The sequence below is a fragment of the Heterocephalus glaber genome, unplaced genomic scaffold (assembly GCF_053883595.1).
Source record: "Heterocephalus glaber isolate CG9 unplaced genomic scaffold, H.glaber_assembly_v1.0 deba00001689, whole genome shotgun sequence".
NCBI lineage: Eukaryota > Metazoa > Chordata > Mammalia > Rodentia > Bathyergidae > Heterocephalus > Heterocephalus glaber.
In genome coordinates, this window is record NW_028258414.1 from 13027164 (window position 1) to 13041287 (window position 14124).

The 14124-nt window shown below is 50.9% G+C and overlaps 1 protein-coding gene across 5 annotated transcripts in view; it reads left to right on the forward strand.

The window, feature by feature from the left end:
- Thsd4 (thrombospondin type 1 domain containing 4) overlaps positions 1–14124 on the forward strand; it is a 576439-nt gene that overhangs the window by 538741 nt on the left and 23574 nt on the right. For 4 of the 5 annotated variants that reach the window (XM_087199195.1, XM_087199194.1, XM_087199197.1 and 1 more), the window contains 5 exons: positions 3761–4033; positions 9531–9660; positions 10617–10821; positions 11301–11474; positions 12205–12378. In XM_087199195.1, the coding sequence (XP_087055321.1) occupies positions 3761–4033; positions 9531–9660; positions 10617–10821; positions 11301–11474; positions 12205–12378 (956 nt within the window). The remainder of the gene's footprint in view (positions 1–3760; positions 4034–9530; positions 9661–10616; positions 10822–11300; positions 11475–12204; positions 12379–14124) is intronic. The other variant, XM_087199196.1, reaches the window with a different exon arrangement.

Consider the following 14124-nt stretch of genomic DNA (forward strand, 5'->3'; position numbering starts at 1 on the left):
CCAGAAATTAGGCACCTTTCCAGAGTTTTGCTTTTCTCTTGGTCCTCCACTGCCTCTGTTAATAACCTTTTAACCAATCAGAAAAGGATGGCAAGTTCGAGCTGAGTGATCCACCTGGGGAACTCCCAGGGCCAGGGCGCTGGGGGTGGATAGAGCCAGCAGCATTGGCCCAGACCTGGATGGGGCACCACTGTCTGCAGCCCTTGCCCCAGTGGCTGGGGAGGGAGCCCACTGCCCTGGGGGAGGCTGTGGAGATACTGAGAACAAGGGGAGCCCACAGGCCCTGGGCCCCCGGTCTCTGAAATCTCACAGCAGTGCTCGGAGGGAAGGACTACTGGGTTATTAGCCTCACCTGAAGAGTAAGGAAATGGAAGCTTAAGGAGGTCAAGTTCCTCATCCACATCTCAGCCCTGCTCAGTGACCTCAAGATGGCCTTGTGCCCAGGCCCTGTGCTGTTACCCTGCCCAGAGGGGTCCTGGCTAGGCACCTGCCCTGGAAGAGAGGGGATAAGTGCCAGAGCTAGCCAGGCCATCCTTCTCCGGGCTGCGAGTTGGTAACTGGTCATCTGACTGTCACAGGCTGCGGAGGAGTGGCCTGGCTGCCTGGGGACAGCATGTGGTGGGTGCCCAGCACATGGGATGGGGTGTCATCCACACCCCAAGCCAGCACACCACCCGAACAGAGAATCGGTATGCCCTTTCCAGGAGCAGAGACCAAGTTTCTCCTGGAAAATGTCAGGATTGCTGGGACCCGCTGTTGATTTTAGGGACGGTTGGACACACTGAGGTCAAGTGCAGTGATGACATTTGAGAACAGGCCCATGGGTCCAGCGAGTGGGTAGCAGGAAGGTTCTGGGATCAGCTGCCTGGGACAGCCCAGTGGGAAGGGGTCAGTCATAAAGAGGGATGAGGAGGGGCCCTGGGAACCAGGTTCCCTGCTCCATGTTAACAGATCAGGACGCCAGTCTGAATCCACATCTGCCACTTCATTGCTGCGCACCCTCAGGCTAGTTAGTAACTTCTCTGAATCCATTCCCAGTCTACAAAATATAGGGAAAGAAACTATATTTGAAAGTGCTCTTTTGGGGAATGTGGAAGGAGGTAAATAAATTGGGTGTCCATGTTAGTGTAGTATCCAGCACGTGCAAGGTACTAGGAAGATTCAGAAAAGTTTTTGTCTGATAATATCCTGGACAGCCACACGGATATCAAGGATATCAACATGGCTGGACTCCTTTCTGTTGGCCTAATCTTCCTTTAACATTTTGGGCTCAGGATTTAGCTCAGTGATTCCACTGCCTGCCTCGAAAGCACAAGATCCCGAGTTTGATCCCCAGTACCAAAAAAAAAAAAAAAAAAACACAACATTTTAAACCACAAAGTATGGTAATTGGCCAATTAGGAAAGTACCAGTAAAAGATGGAGAAAGCCCTAACATTTTCCACTGTGTCCTACATTAACTCTAGAATTTGCCTCCTTATTTTTTTTATTAAACTGATACACACTTGAACAACATTGAAGTAAAATAAAAATATATAAATTCAAAACATCTGCCCCATAATTGCCCAAATTCAGAAGCCACCAAGATGCACTTCAGTGGGTGAATGGATCAACCAACAGCGCTGCATCCAGACAGTGGAATGACATTTGGGGGTGAGAATAAAAGCTTTCAAGCCACCACACGACACAGAAGGATCTAAAATGCATGTCACTAAGTGAAGAAAGCCAGGCTGGTGGGGCTGCATACTGATTGATTCCAATTATCTGACCCTCCGGAGAAGTCAGAATTATAGAGAATAAAAAAGAAAATCAGCAGTTGCCTGAGGTGGCAGAAGAGCCTGATGGGGACTGTGGGGCAGTGTCCCCGTCCTGTAGGACACTGTAGTGGTGGGTGCATGTCGCTCACATGTGTCCAGACCCACAGATGTTTGTCGCATCTCTGAGTGTGAACCTCGTGAGAACTGTGGACTCCGGGTGGCAGTGATGTAGAGATGGGGCTCGTCAGAGTGGCAGATGTACCCTGTGGTGTGGGCTGTTGGTCATGAGGCTGTGCATGTGTGGGATCAGAGGCCTGGGGAATCTCTGTTCCTTCCACTCACTTTTGCTATGAACCAAGAATTGCTCTTTAAAAATTAAAAATGTTTTTAAAGCAGCAGCCTCCATCCCCATCCCCTTCCCAGGGGGAATCTCTCTTAACAATTTAATTTGATGACATTCTGCCTAAGCCCTTTCTGTCCATGTGCAAATATGTCTGCAGACAATTTGAATCTTTGTGTACAATCTCAGATAGACAGGGAATATCAAATATCATTATTTTTCATTAGTCAACTTAATCTGACTTCAACTTCAATCTTCTGTGAAACTGGTAAAAAATTCAATCTCAGTTGGTATGGGAACTACGCGCACACACACTCCAGGTAAGAGGAAAGATCCCAGAGTCTTAGAGGGCCGTTGGCCGTACCCTCTGGAGATCTCTCCATACCATTTCCATGGAGTTGTCCCCAGGAGTGTCCTTCATGACTTTCAGGTTAGGGCTGTGGCTCTTCCAGCCTGTGCTGGGGCCTCAGGATGCTGGGGAACCATGGCCCCAACCCCACCCCAGACATGGCCTCCTCCTGCCTGGCACATGAAAGAAAGCTGCTCAGAAACCCATATGGCCTTCTCCTTGTTGGGAACATCTCTGTCTGACAGAGCACTGTCCCTTCTTCTCCCCTCCTCCTCGTCCCTTCTCCCTCCTTCTCTTCCTCTTCTTCCTTTCTTCCTTCCACTTCCTCTTCAGCCAATGCCCTGAACCTCCACTTTCCCCTCCCTGAGAGCCCAGGCTTGTGCTGTGGTAAGAGAGAGCTATTGACTTCCACCAGCTTTCATTTTCTCTCCTGCAAAAACAGCAACACCAGAAAATCTCAAGGCGAGGCTACTCTTTCAGACTGGAAGATCAGGGAGGGGAACCAAGGTAGAGAACCAGACACAAGTTAATGGTGTATGCAGAGCAAATCCTGTGCTTCCTTTGTGTTGTTGCTGATCAAACACCACACTGGAGCCCTTCTCCCTGTTAGAATATATATTTCTGCATTCTTTTTCAAATAAAAACCGAGTGTAGCATAATATATTTTAACCACTACCTCCAGTGAACATTGAAGTCCTCTCTACTGCTTTACTCTTTCAAATAATACTTTAGTAACAGTACTTGTACTCCCAGCTTTATGTAAAGAATGACAGTATCTAACTATAAGTCTGGATACTGAGTCACTGAATCAAAGGTGTATGCATTTCCACGTTGATTGCTGATGCCAGACGGTCCTCCAAAACTTGGCGTCTACTTTCAGGCTCACTCACAGTGAATAAAAGTGTTTTTCTGCACCTTTGGCCAGTGCTTTAGGGACTTAACAGCTTCCAAAGTGTCCAGTCCTGATTACACAGAGTTATCAATGTTCCTGTTCTTGTCTCTGTAGGTATTTCTTTCATTATGGGAGGAGCATTTCTGCGTGACTTTTGGCTGTTTCTGTTTCTTTTGTATGGGAACTCCCCCCTCCGTAGGCCCTGCGCTCTTCTCCTATTGGGAAGCCCATCTTTTTCTTATTGAGTTTTGATAATGTTTTGGATATTAGGGAAATTAGTGTCCACTTCTTTTAAATATCGTGTGCTCGGTGCTGAGGAATAGAAATGATCTCGCACTACGTGATTTCTAATGTTGAAGCCTTGTCCTCTTTCAACTCTGTGTCCACCCTGGTCTTGCTGTGTGCGTCACCGGCCTGTCCCAGGGGAGCCCTTAAATGGCCAGCTGGAAGCAGAAGGCAGGAGCCAGGAAGACGGAGAGGAGGAGAGGGCTGAGGAGAAGGAGGACTTGCGTGGGGAGGCCCGGGAGATCTTCCCCTCCGAGGCGGCTCAGACCTTCCCTGTCAGGCATCCAGACAGATTTTCTCCCCATCGGCCAGACAACTCAGTGCCACCAGCGCTGCAGCCCCCAAGGCGGAGCAGGGATCACAACTGGAAACAGCTGGGGACCACAGCGTGCTCGACAACCTGCGGGAAAGGTGAGCCTGCGTGTGGGTCTCCACAGAACTGGAGCCCGGAGGGGAGGGCCCCAGGGACACGGAACATGGCAAACCCTCGCCTCTGAGAACCTCCCCGTGAGATGGGGCCTTGGTGTGACGTGTTGTGTTAGAGGTCCCGAGACGCCCCGCAGAGTCCCCAGGATGCTCACCCGGGCTCTGGGGTCCAGAGTTTTCCTGGGGATGAGTCACATAGGCATAAGGTCAACTACCCCAGAGGTCACTGCCAAGGCTCAGGCATCCAAAAGCAGCATCCACTGTAAACCACGCCCCTGTCATAAATCAAGTTGGCAAACGCCCAAGGCAGGGCCCACATGCTCATTGAGGAGAAACACTCCTCTCAGGCTGAGTAGCCCAAGGGCACCACACTTGTCTCCCAGAAGCTGTCCACAAACATCAGAGTTTGGGCTACCCAGGCCTTCTGAGCTAAGCCTTCCGGGACATGGACGTTTGTTAAAGTCACAGAATACACTCACACATTCAAGATCTGAAAGTTTATACACAAGTCTAGGTTGTGGAAGGCTTACAAAAATGCCCTTTGAAACTCATTCTCAAATCTAAAGATTTCAGAAAACACCCCTCAAATGTAAGGATTTCAGAAGGGACCAACTCCCTTCCATGCTCTCCCAAAAAAGTCTTAATTGTGGATTCATCAATTGTCCTTGACCCAGTCCGCTAGGACCAGTAGGAACAAACCTGAAGCCTAACAAAACCAGCTGTATTAACTCCTTGCTTAAGACAGACCACACGTGAGAAGCATCTCTCCAAACAAAAGAAAAGACAGTTTCAGGCTTTGTGAGACGGGGAGAGATTCAGACAGATTTAAATGAGGCTGGGTTGATGGTAGACTCGAAGCAAAGCATGGCTGTAGCAAAGAGGTTAACATCAAGTCCCAACTGTGACATGGACCCAGGGGCCTGTTTCCTTGGAAATTCCAAAGTTAGGATAGATGTGGGGTGTGGTACATGGAGCCCCTGGGTTGGAGATCAGCACTCCTTCTGTTTCAAGGTGACTTAGATCTCCTTGCAAGGATACAACTACAAAATGTATAGTTCCAGTGCCCTTCGTGTGTGCGATAATAGTCTTTCATTCAGAGCGAAGTCTGTTTCGGCCCCTAAATCAGCTGTTCTCACAGGGGAGGTTACTGTATAAACAGAAAGGCTGGATGCCCCAGGACTTCTTACAAACTGGGAAATGGTGTGATCTGTGCAGAGTATCGTTTTGGCGATTTTTTTCTTTTCTTTTCTTCAAGAGTCTTGGATCTGAGGGTATGAAGTTTAGAAGCAGTGACATAATGAGCACATGGAAATATTTCTCACAACTGCTTCTAAAACTTTTATCTTTTTCACAGGGGCATTGGTCTGGGGCGTTTGAGAATAGGATTTAGGTCTTTGGTTCCTTTGAGAACTGGAGGTCTTTCTGCCCAATTCCATAGTGACGTGGTGACTGGAGTATTAATTTGCAGAGGTTTTATTGTGCCAATTTCATCGTGCTCAGGTTTGATACATGTGCTAAGAATGTGGGCCAGAGGTTCCTTGAACTGACTTCCTTTATAAGCTCTGTGAGAGAAAATAAAAGGCCTTAGATTATGTCTTGACAGAGCCAGAAAGCGAGATTATGCTGCATTGAGCCAGAATCATTTTAATAAGATTCCATCCATGACATTATAGAAATACGTGGTATGTAATGCATGCGTCAGGAAGAAAGATCCAAATGGGTTATTTCAGAAGATTCTGCTGTGGAGGTGGTGGCATGGTGTCCATTACAGGAACCGGGTAGGGTCAGAACTGGATGAGACGCTGGGAAAGCGGTAGAAAGGATGAGACCTGTGGTTGCTATAGGGGTGGCCTGTCCAGGACTGTAAGGCACTGCTGTGGACGTCCAGACAGAAGCCCAGAAGCGCAGACCATTTGCCAGCCCGTCCCTCATACTGCACCTAGTGCTCTGTTCCCTGGTCAGGAGCTGCCTGCTCACCCAGGGGCAGATCCAGCAGGCCGTGCCCTCTTCTCCCTCACACGTGATAGAGCAACCCCATATGCAAAGGACCCTCGTAACTCTGGACCCCAATCCAACCCTGGCTGTGTGATCCATGCAGAAGTAAAACCTCCCAGTCTCAAGTCTGGGTCCCACCTAGGCATCTTAGCAAGGCCCTTTCTCAAAATTTAAAAAAAGCTGAGGCTGTAGCTCCAATGTGAAGTCCCCACCCCCACCACCTCAAAACAGAGAAAAACTCGGGCCAGGGATTTAGCTCAGTGGTTCCGCTGCCTGCCTCGCAAGCACAAGGACCTGAGTTCGATCCCCGGTCCAAAAAAAAAAAAGAGAAAAAAACACTCCCTCCTTTACTGTCTGGTCAGCAAACAGCTGCTCACACTCCAAGACCTAACTCGGGTTCCACCTTCTCGGTGCAGCCTTCCTGACTCTCCAGGACACGGGTAGGCACTTTGTTCTTGGGACCTGATGGCAGTCTGGGACACATTGCAGCCGCTGTACCTGGCACCATGGGTTGGACAGTGGGCTCCCTCAGTGAGTCTTGGACACATCATCACCACATTTCAGAGGGGGCTTATAGGAGGGGCAGAAAAGATGCAGGGGTGGCTTTTACATCTTTATTATATTCTACATATTCAAGCCTAGTCCTGCCTTTACCCATGGTCTATCAGTAGCAGATAGAATGCAGGTTCTGTATTTAAAATGGTAGCATCTTTGCCTCTAGGTTTCCATAGGATTGCGTTTAATCTTCTAAGGTAGCATTTCACCTTTACATCGCAGAGACACACACAGTAGGTGTCTGTCTGTCTGTGTCTCTCACTCTAACCCAGCGCGCGCTCTCTCCCTCTCTCCCTCTCTCCCTCTCTCCCCTCTCCCTCCCCCTCCCCTTCCCCTCCCCTCCCCTCTCCCTCTCTTCCTCTCTCTCTCTCCCTCACTAGAATGTGCGGTATGGCATTTAGTATACATCCCCACCCTCTGTCACTCAGTGTCTGAGATGTGACTTCCCATTCTCTTCTTTATCCCACTAAGTGGTCCTGGTTTTCAAGCCAAGAAATGCCTTGGAGGGGGAATTGTCCCCCACTCCTGCCCCATCTGATGGTCTTAGGGCCCTTTCTCTTCGCATTGACAAATGGCAGCAGCATGTGAGTGTCCCTCCTTTGCCCCCCCTAGAGAGGTGGCCCCAAACATGCAGGACAGGCAAATTGGAGAGAAAATGTGGATGCCTGAAACACATAGCTCACCTCAGGGTTGTCACAACAGTGACAAGTGTATGGCTAAGAAGTGGCACGCCTACCCACACTGACTAGCCCTTTCCCGTACAACCTGAGTCCATGCCCCTGTGAGCTCACCATCTGCCCCTTACAAACCTTCTCCCAGACACTGTCCCGGCGTGTCTGGGCCCCACTGTCTGCAAATGCTTTCGGCAGCGCCCTGCCAGTCCCAGCACTGTCCTCAGGGCTGTCCACGAGGGACCCACGCTCCATAGGGCCACTGCCCAGACCTTTGTCAAAATCCTGGTTTGGTTCACCTCCTCCTTCCTACAGTTCCAGCTCTAGATTTATTCATTTATTTTGTGCTTCTCCTTTTGTCTAGTTAACCTCCGCATGCCCTCTGCGTTCACCTCATTTATTACCTACTAGTTACCCATGGTACAGTGCCCATCTCCAACATGACCCACTTCTCTTCTGACTCGTGTGCTCACATATGAGCTGGAAAACCAACCCCAGATTTGTCCTGCTGCCCAAAGCCCAGCTGGCACCAGCCTTGCACTCTCGATTGCTCGAGATTAGAGGGATCACTGGATCAGGGTCTCAGGTAATGGGAGGTGTCCAGGTGCCAGCTGGGGGACAGTCTGCCTTTCTGCAGATTTTAAAACTGACCCAAGGAAAGAAACTCTTGCAGTCCCTGGGGCCCAGAGCTGTAGATCTGGTGTTTTCTCACCACCAGAGAAACTAAGAGCCTCTGATTTCACTTCCTTGGTTCATCTTCATGGAGCTGGACCATGGATAGGGACAGTGTGGTGAAACAGTGGGGAGGCAAGCAGCAGCCAGCTGCTACACAGCCCCAGCAAGACCCTCCTTGCAGGCACAGGGCGTTCCTACGGCATCCCACATCCTCTGAGCTAAAAATATTAGGTGTCCCCCTGTGATCGACAAGTGGTTAGGGCAGGACCTTTGCTTTCCTGTCCACAAACTCATAAGCAGAAAAGTTAAAGCCACGCGACCTGGAGGGAAAGGAATAGGCAACATAAGATCTTTATTTAATCCCTTACTGGCTGAGTTCCAAATGGGTACACTGCATGCCGTGAACTGAGCCCCAGTCATTTTTATAACTCAGCATAGTATGCTTAATGTTTGCTGAATGTAATTAAAATCTCTTTAATGGAAGGAGATACGTAGCTGAACAAAATTTAACCCCACAAAAGTTCACTTCCCATTAATTTTACAGTCAGGACTGCTTTTTACTCAGCTAATAATTAGGCTTAATTGGAATATTATTTTAAATAATGGTCTCAAGTTATAGCAGCAGTGTAAGTTTTTACTCCCAGAGTAATTTAAGCAAATGACCGTTTCAAATTCAGTGTGTCTTACAGACTGTCGAATTCCTGACAACAACTGCCCTCCAGCTCAGTGTGTCATACAAGGCCAGCCTGAAGGGTCTATAGGGCCCTGCCATGGCTGGTGATGTAGTAAGATGCTTATATTAAAAGTCACCCTTCATTCAGGCCATGGTGGCACACGCCTGTAACCCCAGCAGCCAGGAGGCTGAGGCAGGAGGATGGCCACGAGTTCAAGACCACCCTACGCGGGACCTTGTATACAGCAGGACCTTGTCTCAAAAGAACAAAACAGAACAAGTTCGCCTTAATATTACAATTAAATTTGTTAAGTTGGAGGTCCAAAAATTATAAATGCCTAGCTAGTTAGCAGCAGAGATAAGCAGAGTCTTGCAATAAATGACAGTGTTCTTCCCAGCAGCAGTTGTGAACTGGCTCCACTGGGGTGGACGGCTGTGTGCGAAGGTGGTTGGTTGGGACTGCACATTCTGTTAGTAACTTTTTCTCACTTCCGGAACATCCCTTAGTAGTGCCCCAATCCTACCAGCAGATGGCAGCAGAGACAGAAAGGCAAACTAGAGAGCTAGAACTGTCACTTAGCAAATTCTGGCTTTTTATCCAAAACCGTTTTACCCTTATTAAACCAGCGATAGTAGGTATGCATTTAAAACCAAAACCTGGGGCAGTTAGGGAGTTTGTTTTTAGCAAAGTACTAAAAATAAGTATTACATCTCTGATATATACTTATTCAACAACCGTGTACTGAACGCCTGCGCTTTGCTAGGTCCTGGGGGTTAGAAGTGGACAAAGCTGGAGGAGGACGGAGGGACAGTCATCCTGGTCCGCGGCCTCCCTTCCGCCCGCGCATCTGCACCAAGGCCGGCTCTCACGTGAGCAGGGTGACCTCGGCCCCGGGCCATGTCTTTCTTGCAGGATCGCAGTACCCGATTTTCCGCTGCGTGCACAGAAACACTCACGAAGAGGTTCCCGAGAGCTACTGCGACCCCAACATGAAGCCGACCCCTGAGGAGGAACCCTGCAACCTCTTCTCCTGCCCGGCCTTGTAAGAGCGACGCTTGCGTCCAAGCCTCTGGGTAGCGGGTTGCTGGCACGAGCCCTTAGGAGCAGATAGAGCCACGTTTCCAGCCTCTCTCTGATCAGTGTGGGACGCGGTCTCCAGAGCAGCCTGCCTGGCTTTGGGGCAGGGGCTCCAAGCCCACCGTCTTCACGAAGCAGCGCATGGAGCCAGGGCGCCCTCCATGGGGAACTGGGGCCAGGCAGGGTTTCTCCTGGGGAGGAGAGCGGAGGAGGAGGCGCAGGTGGGAAGGGTGCTGAACCCAGGGGCAGAGTGTGGCAGGTCACCCGGAGGGGACAGAAGGGGGTCTGGAACTGGCTTTGACTGTTTTTGAGTGACACACAGGGCACCTCCAGAAGAATGAGGAAAGGCCCTCGAAGGCCAAAATATAATTCCCTGAGTAATACAAATATAATCCCCAACCTGGACACAGAATGAGCACGTGCTGCTGTTGTAATTGATAAGAAGGCGGGCCTGGTGACACTCGTCTGTAATCCTAGCGTTCAGGGGACTGAGGCAGAAGGATCGCCACAAGTTTGAGGTCAGCCTGGGCTACATGGTGAAACCTAGTCTCAAAAAAAAAGAAAAAAAAGTAACAAGAGTGGGATGGTGAAGGAGGGGATATGAGTGTGCATGGAAATAGTGAAAAGTAAAGAATGCTTACTTCCGAGATGGGTTCATGTTCCACCGGGAATAAACTGGCCTTGGCAGCACCGGGGCTTTTAGGTTAGCTTACTAGATGGAAGTCATGAGTAGCGTCTCCAATCTTCTGTACCTGTGTGCAGACGGTGGCCCCCGTCACTGGTAGGCAGCGTGTGAGACAGAGCCACCCCCTTCCAGAGTCCGTGACCGCTAGGAGGAGCCCCACACCATGTGAGTGGGCTTGGCGGCTCCCATTGCCATTAACGGAAGCCTCTGTCTCCCTCTCGCCCCTCCTGAGCCAGCTGGGACATTGGGGAGTGGTCCGAGTGCAGCAAGACCTGTGGGCTGGGTATGCAGCACCGCCAGGTGCTGTGCCGCCAGGTGTACGCCAACCGCAGTCTCACGGTGCAGCCCTACCGCTGCCAGCACCTGGAGAAGCCGGAGACCACGAGCACGTGCCAGCTCAAGATCTGCAGCGAGTGGCAGATCCGCACCGACTGGACCTCGGTACGGCCCCTCTCCCTCTCCCGCCCCTTGTGCCAGGACCAGATGGGGAACCCTCAGCCCCAGAGAGGACCCCACCCCAGGCTGCCCGCTGGCTGTGTTTGCAGGTCACAGCTCACACCAACAGCTGGACAGGGCGCCGGCCAGTGCTGCTCACCCAGCCCGCCTTGGGGTCCCATGGAGCCCGTGCCTACTGACCTCGCCTGTCCCCTGGCAACCTGGAGCCGGCATGGTGGCACAGGCCTGTAATCCCAGCACTCAGGAGGCTGAGGCAGGCGGATCACCTTGAGTTCAAGGCCAGTCTAGCTACATAGTGAGACCCTGTCTCAAAACAAATAGAAAAGCAGAGCCATTGGTTGGGAAGCCAAGCCCCAGAGGAATGAAGTAGCAGGGGTCCCCACAATGCAGGTGGCCTCACCCCATCCAGGGCCTGGTGACTCAGAACACACCCCGGGCGCTGAGGTGGGCTTGCTGTGTTTCAGTGCTCCGTGCCCTGCGGCGTGGGGCAGAGGAGCCGAGACGTGAAGTGCGTGAGCAACCTGGGTGACGTGGTGGCCGACGAAGAGTGCAACGTGAAGCTCCGGCCCGGCGACATGGAGAACTGCGACCTGGGGCCCTGCGCCAAGAGCTGGTTCCTGGCAGAGTGGAGCGAGAGGGTGCGCGGGCACCGGGAGCCGTGGGCCGGTCTCAGGCCACTGGGGTCCTGAGCAGGGCACCCGCGGGGGCTCCAGGGCTGACTGGCGGCCCACAGAAAAGGCCCAAGGCTCATCGTTGCGGGCTGTGTCCTCCCTCGAGGACTGAGGACTGCGGATGGAGGAGTGGGCGTAAAAAGAACTCTCAGTCTCCTTAGTGTTCCATGACTTTATTAAATAGCGAGACAGGAACTGTGGTGCGTGGTAGCCTCACACCATCCTGTGCTCTGTGCGTGACAGCATAGAATGGGCATTCAGCCAATGGTGGGCACCTTCTCAGCTTTTTAATAACTAAAAATGCTGAAACCCTGGGCCCCTCCCAGCGGCCTGGTCTCCCTAAACAGTGAGTTCAGGACCAATAGTGAGTGCATAGTGAGACCCTGTCCCAAAAAATCAAGGTGTGGTGTGGTACATGCCGGTAATCCCAGCACTCAGGAGGCTGAGGCAGGAAGATTGCTGTGAGTTGGAGGCAAGCCTGCTCAAGGCCAGCCTGAACTACATAGCAAGACCCTGTCTCACAAAAAAAAGAAAATAAAAAATAAGGCAAAAGGGCCATAAGGGGCAACCACTGGGATGGAGTGGGTTGTGCATGTAAAGTCGAAGAAGATGCAGCAGGAAGAGGTGTCACACCCTCCAGAGCCCCCCTGGTCCACACATCTGACCTCTAACATGCCCTTCTCCCATCATCCCGCAGTGCTCAGCGGAGTGTGGGGCTGGCGTGCGGACGCGCTCGGTGGTATGCATGACTAACCACGTCAGCAGCCTGCCCCTGGAGGGCTGTGGGAACAACCGGCCAGCCGAGGCCACCCCGTGTGACAACGGGCCCTGTGCAGGCAAGGTGGAGTGGTACTCGGGGAGCTGGAGCCAGGTGAGTGTCCGGGACCAGTGTATGGGTCTATCCCCAGCAAGAGGCAGCAGCACGGCAGAGGGGTTGGGAGGCAGGACTTTGTGGCAGGTGTCCCAGCTTTGAATCCAGCTGTTCCATTGCTACCTGTGACCCTGGACAAGGTGCTACCTATGCTGTCAGCACCCCATTAGGTCAGTGGTCCTCACTGAGTACTTACTAGGTGCTCACTTAAGCACTGGGGCTATGCCCAACATCTCTGGCCTCGGGAGCTTCTGGTCTGGCGAGGTTTCCCTGTCTCTAAGATGCTGGCGATGATGGCTCCACATGAAGTCATGAAATAAAGTCCCTAAGGTGACAAAGTGCCTGACACACAGGAAACACAGGAAGTCTTAGCAGCTGCTGCAGCGGATACCGTCACCATGAGCAATCCCAGCTTTGCTTACACCTCACTGTCAGAAGCTGAAATGGCGAAAGTCATAATTTTGCACATTCTAAAGAACAGGTGATACCAAATGATTAACAAAATAATGAATTGGTGAGTTAGTGTCTTCCTCCCTGTTCTAGTACTGAACATGAGTCCTTTAGGAAAATGAGAACGGCTGTTCTCCACCTGCCTCCTTGCAATTCCCTCCCATGCTCAAGTTCTCAGACCGCTTTTCGTTCAGCTCAGTGCTGCCTGCCTCTCTAGGGACCTTTCAGCATCAGCACGATGTGCACATTTGTGGGGCCTCTGGCTCCATAGAGAATTGTATTTCTTTTAAGTAACTTTAAAAACAGACCTTTAGGGCCATGGATTTAGTTCAGTGGTTTCGCCGCCTGCTGCACAAGCACAAGGACCGGAGTTTAACCTCCAGTACCAAAAAAACAAAAACAAAAACAAACCCCAGACCTTTAAAAATCAGCTGCTTGTCCTTATAAATTGATATAAGCAACCGAATCAGCCCACTGCAGACAGGCAGGTCTGCAGACACGGTCCTGAGGTCACCAGTCATGCTGAAAACACCAAATCAGCCCTCGCCCTGGGAGCAATCCACTGGACCCCCCTTTGGCCTCTTCTCTGTACAGCCACCTGGTTCCACAGTACAAAGACTCAGAGGACACCGGACCACCAGACCACTATACTGGAGCTAATCAAGTTATCAGCATTTAAAGAATTCCTGCCCAGAGGTAGGGGCTTCTGAGCCGCCGTCCCACTGCTCCTGGTCCAGAGGAAGGAGCTTCCAGGCCACCATCCCTACCACCACTCCTGGCCACTGGCCCACCTCTCCCAGCTCAGAACACCATCCCCCCGTCCCCCCCAGTTGAAATGAGGAAACACGTAAATAAGTCTCAAAATCAGACTTCCAGATCACCTACAGCAACCCCAAAGGGAAAAGAGATGGAACACTCTGATACTCAACCACCTGGACCCACTGAACTGGCAACAAAAGGGGATCTGGAAAAAATAAAATCAGAAATAATTTCTCAGATAACAGGAGAGATTGTGTTCCTAGTGCAAGACATGATTAATAAATCTAGAGAGGAGCTGAGGAACATGATGGAATCCCAACATAGGAAACAAATGGAATCCATAAAACAGATGCAAATAGATTTCCAAGAGATGAAAACTCCATTGAAAGTCTACACAGCAGAATGAGCCAATGTGAGGACAGAATTTCAGATATAGAAGATAAGATTGCAATTAATGACCAGGAAAAGAAAAATTGCTACAAAATTATAAGGGAACACAAGAAATCAATCCAGCAGCTGATGGACAATGCAAAGAAG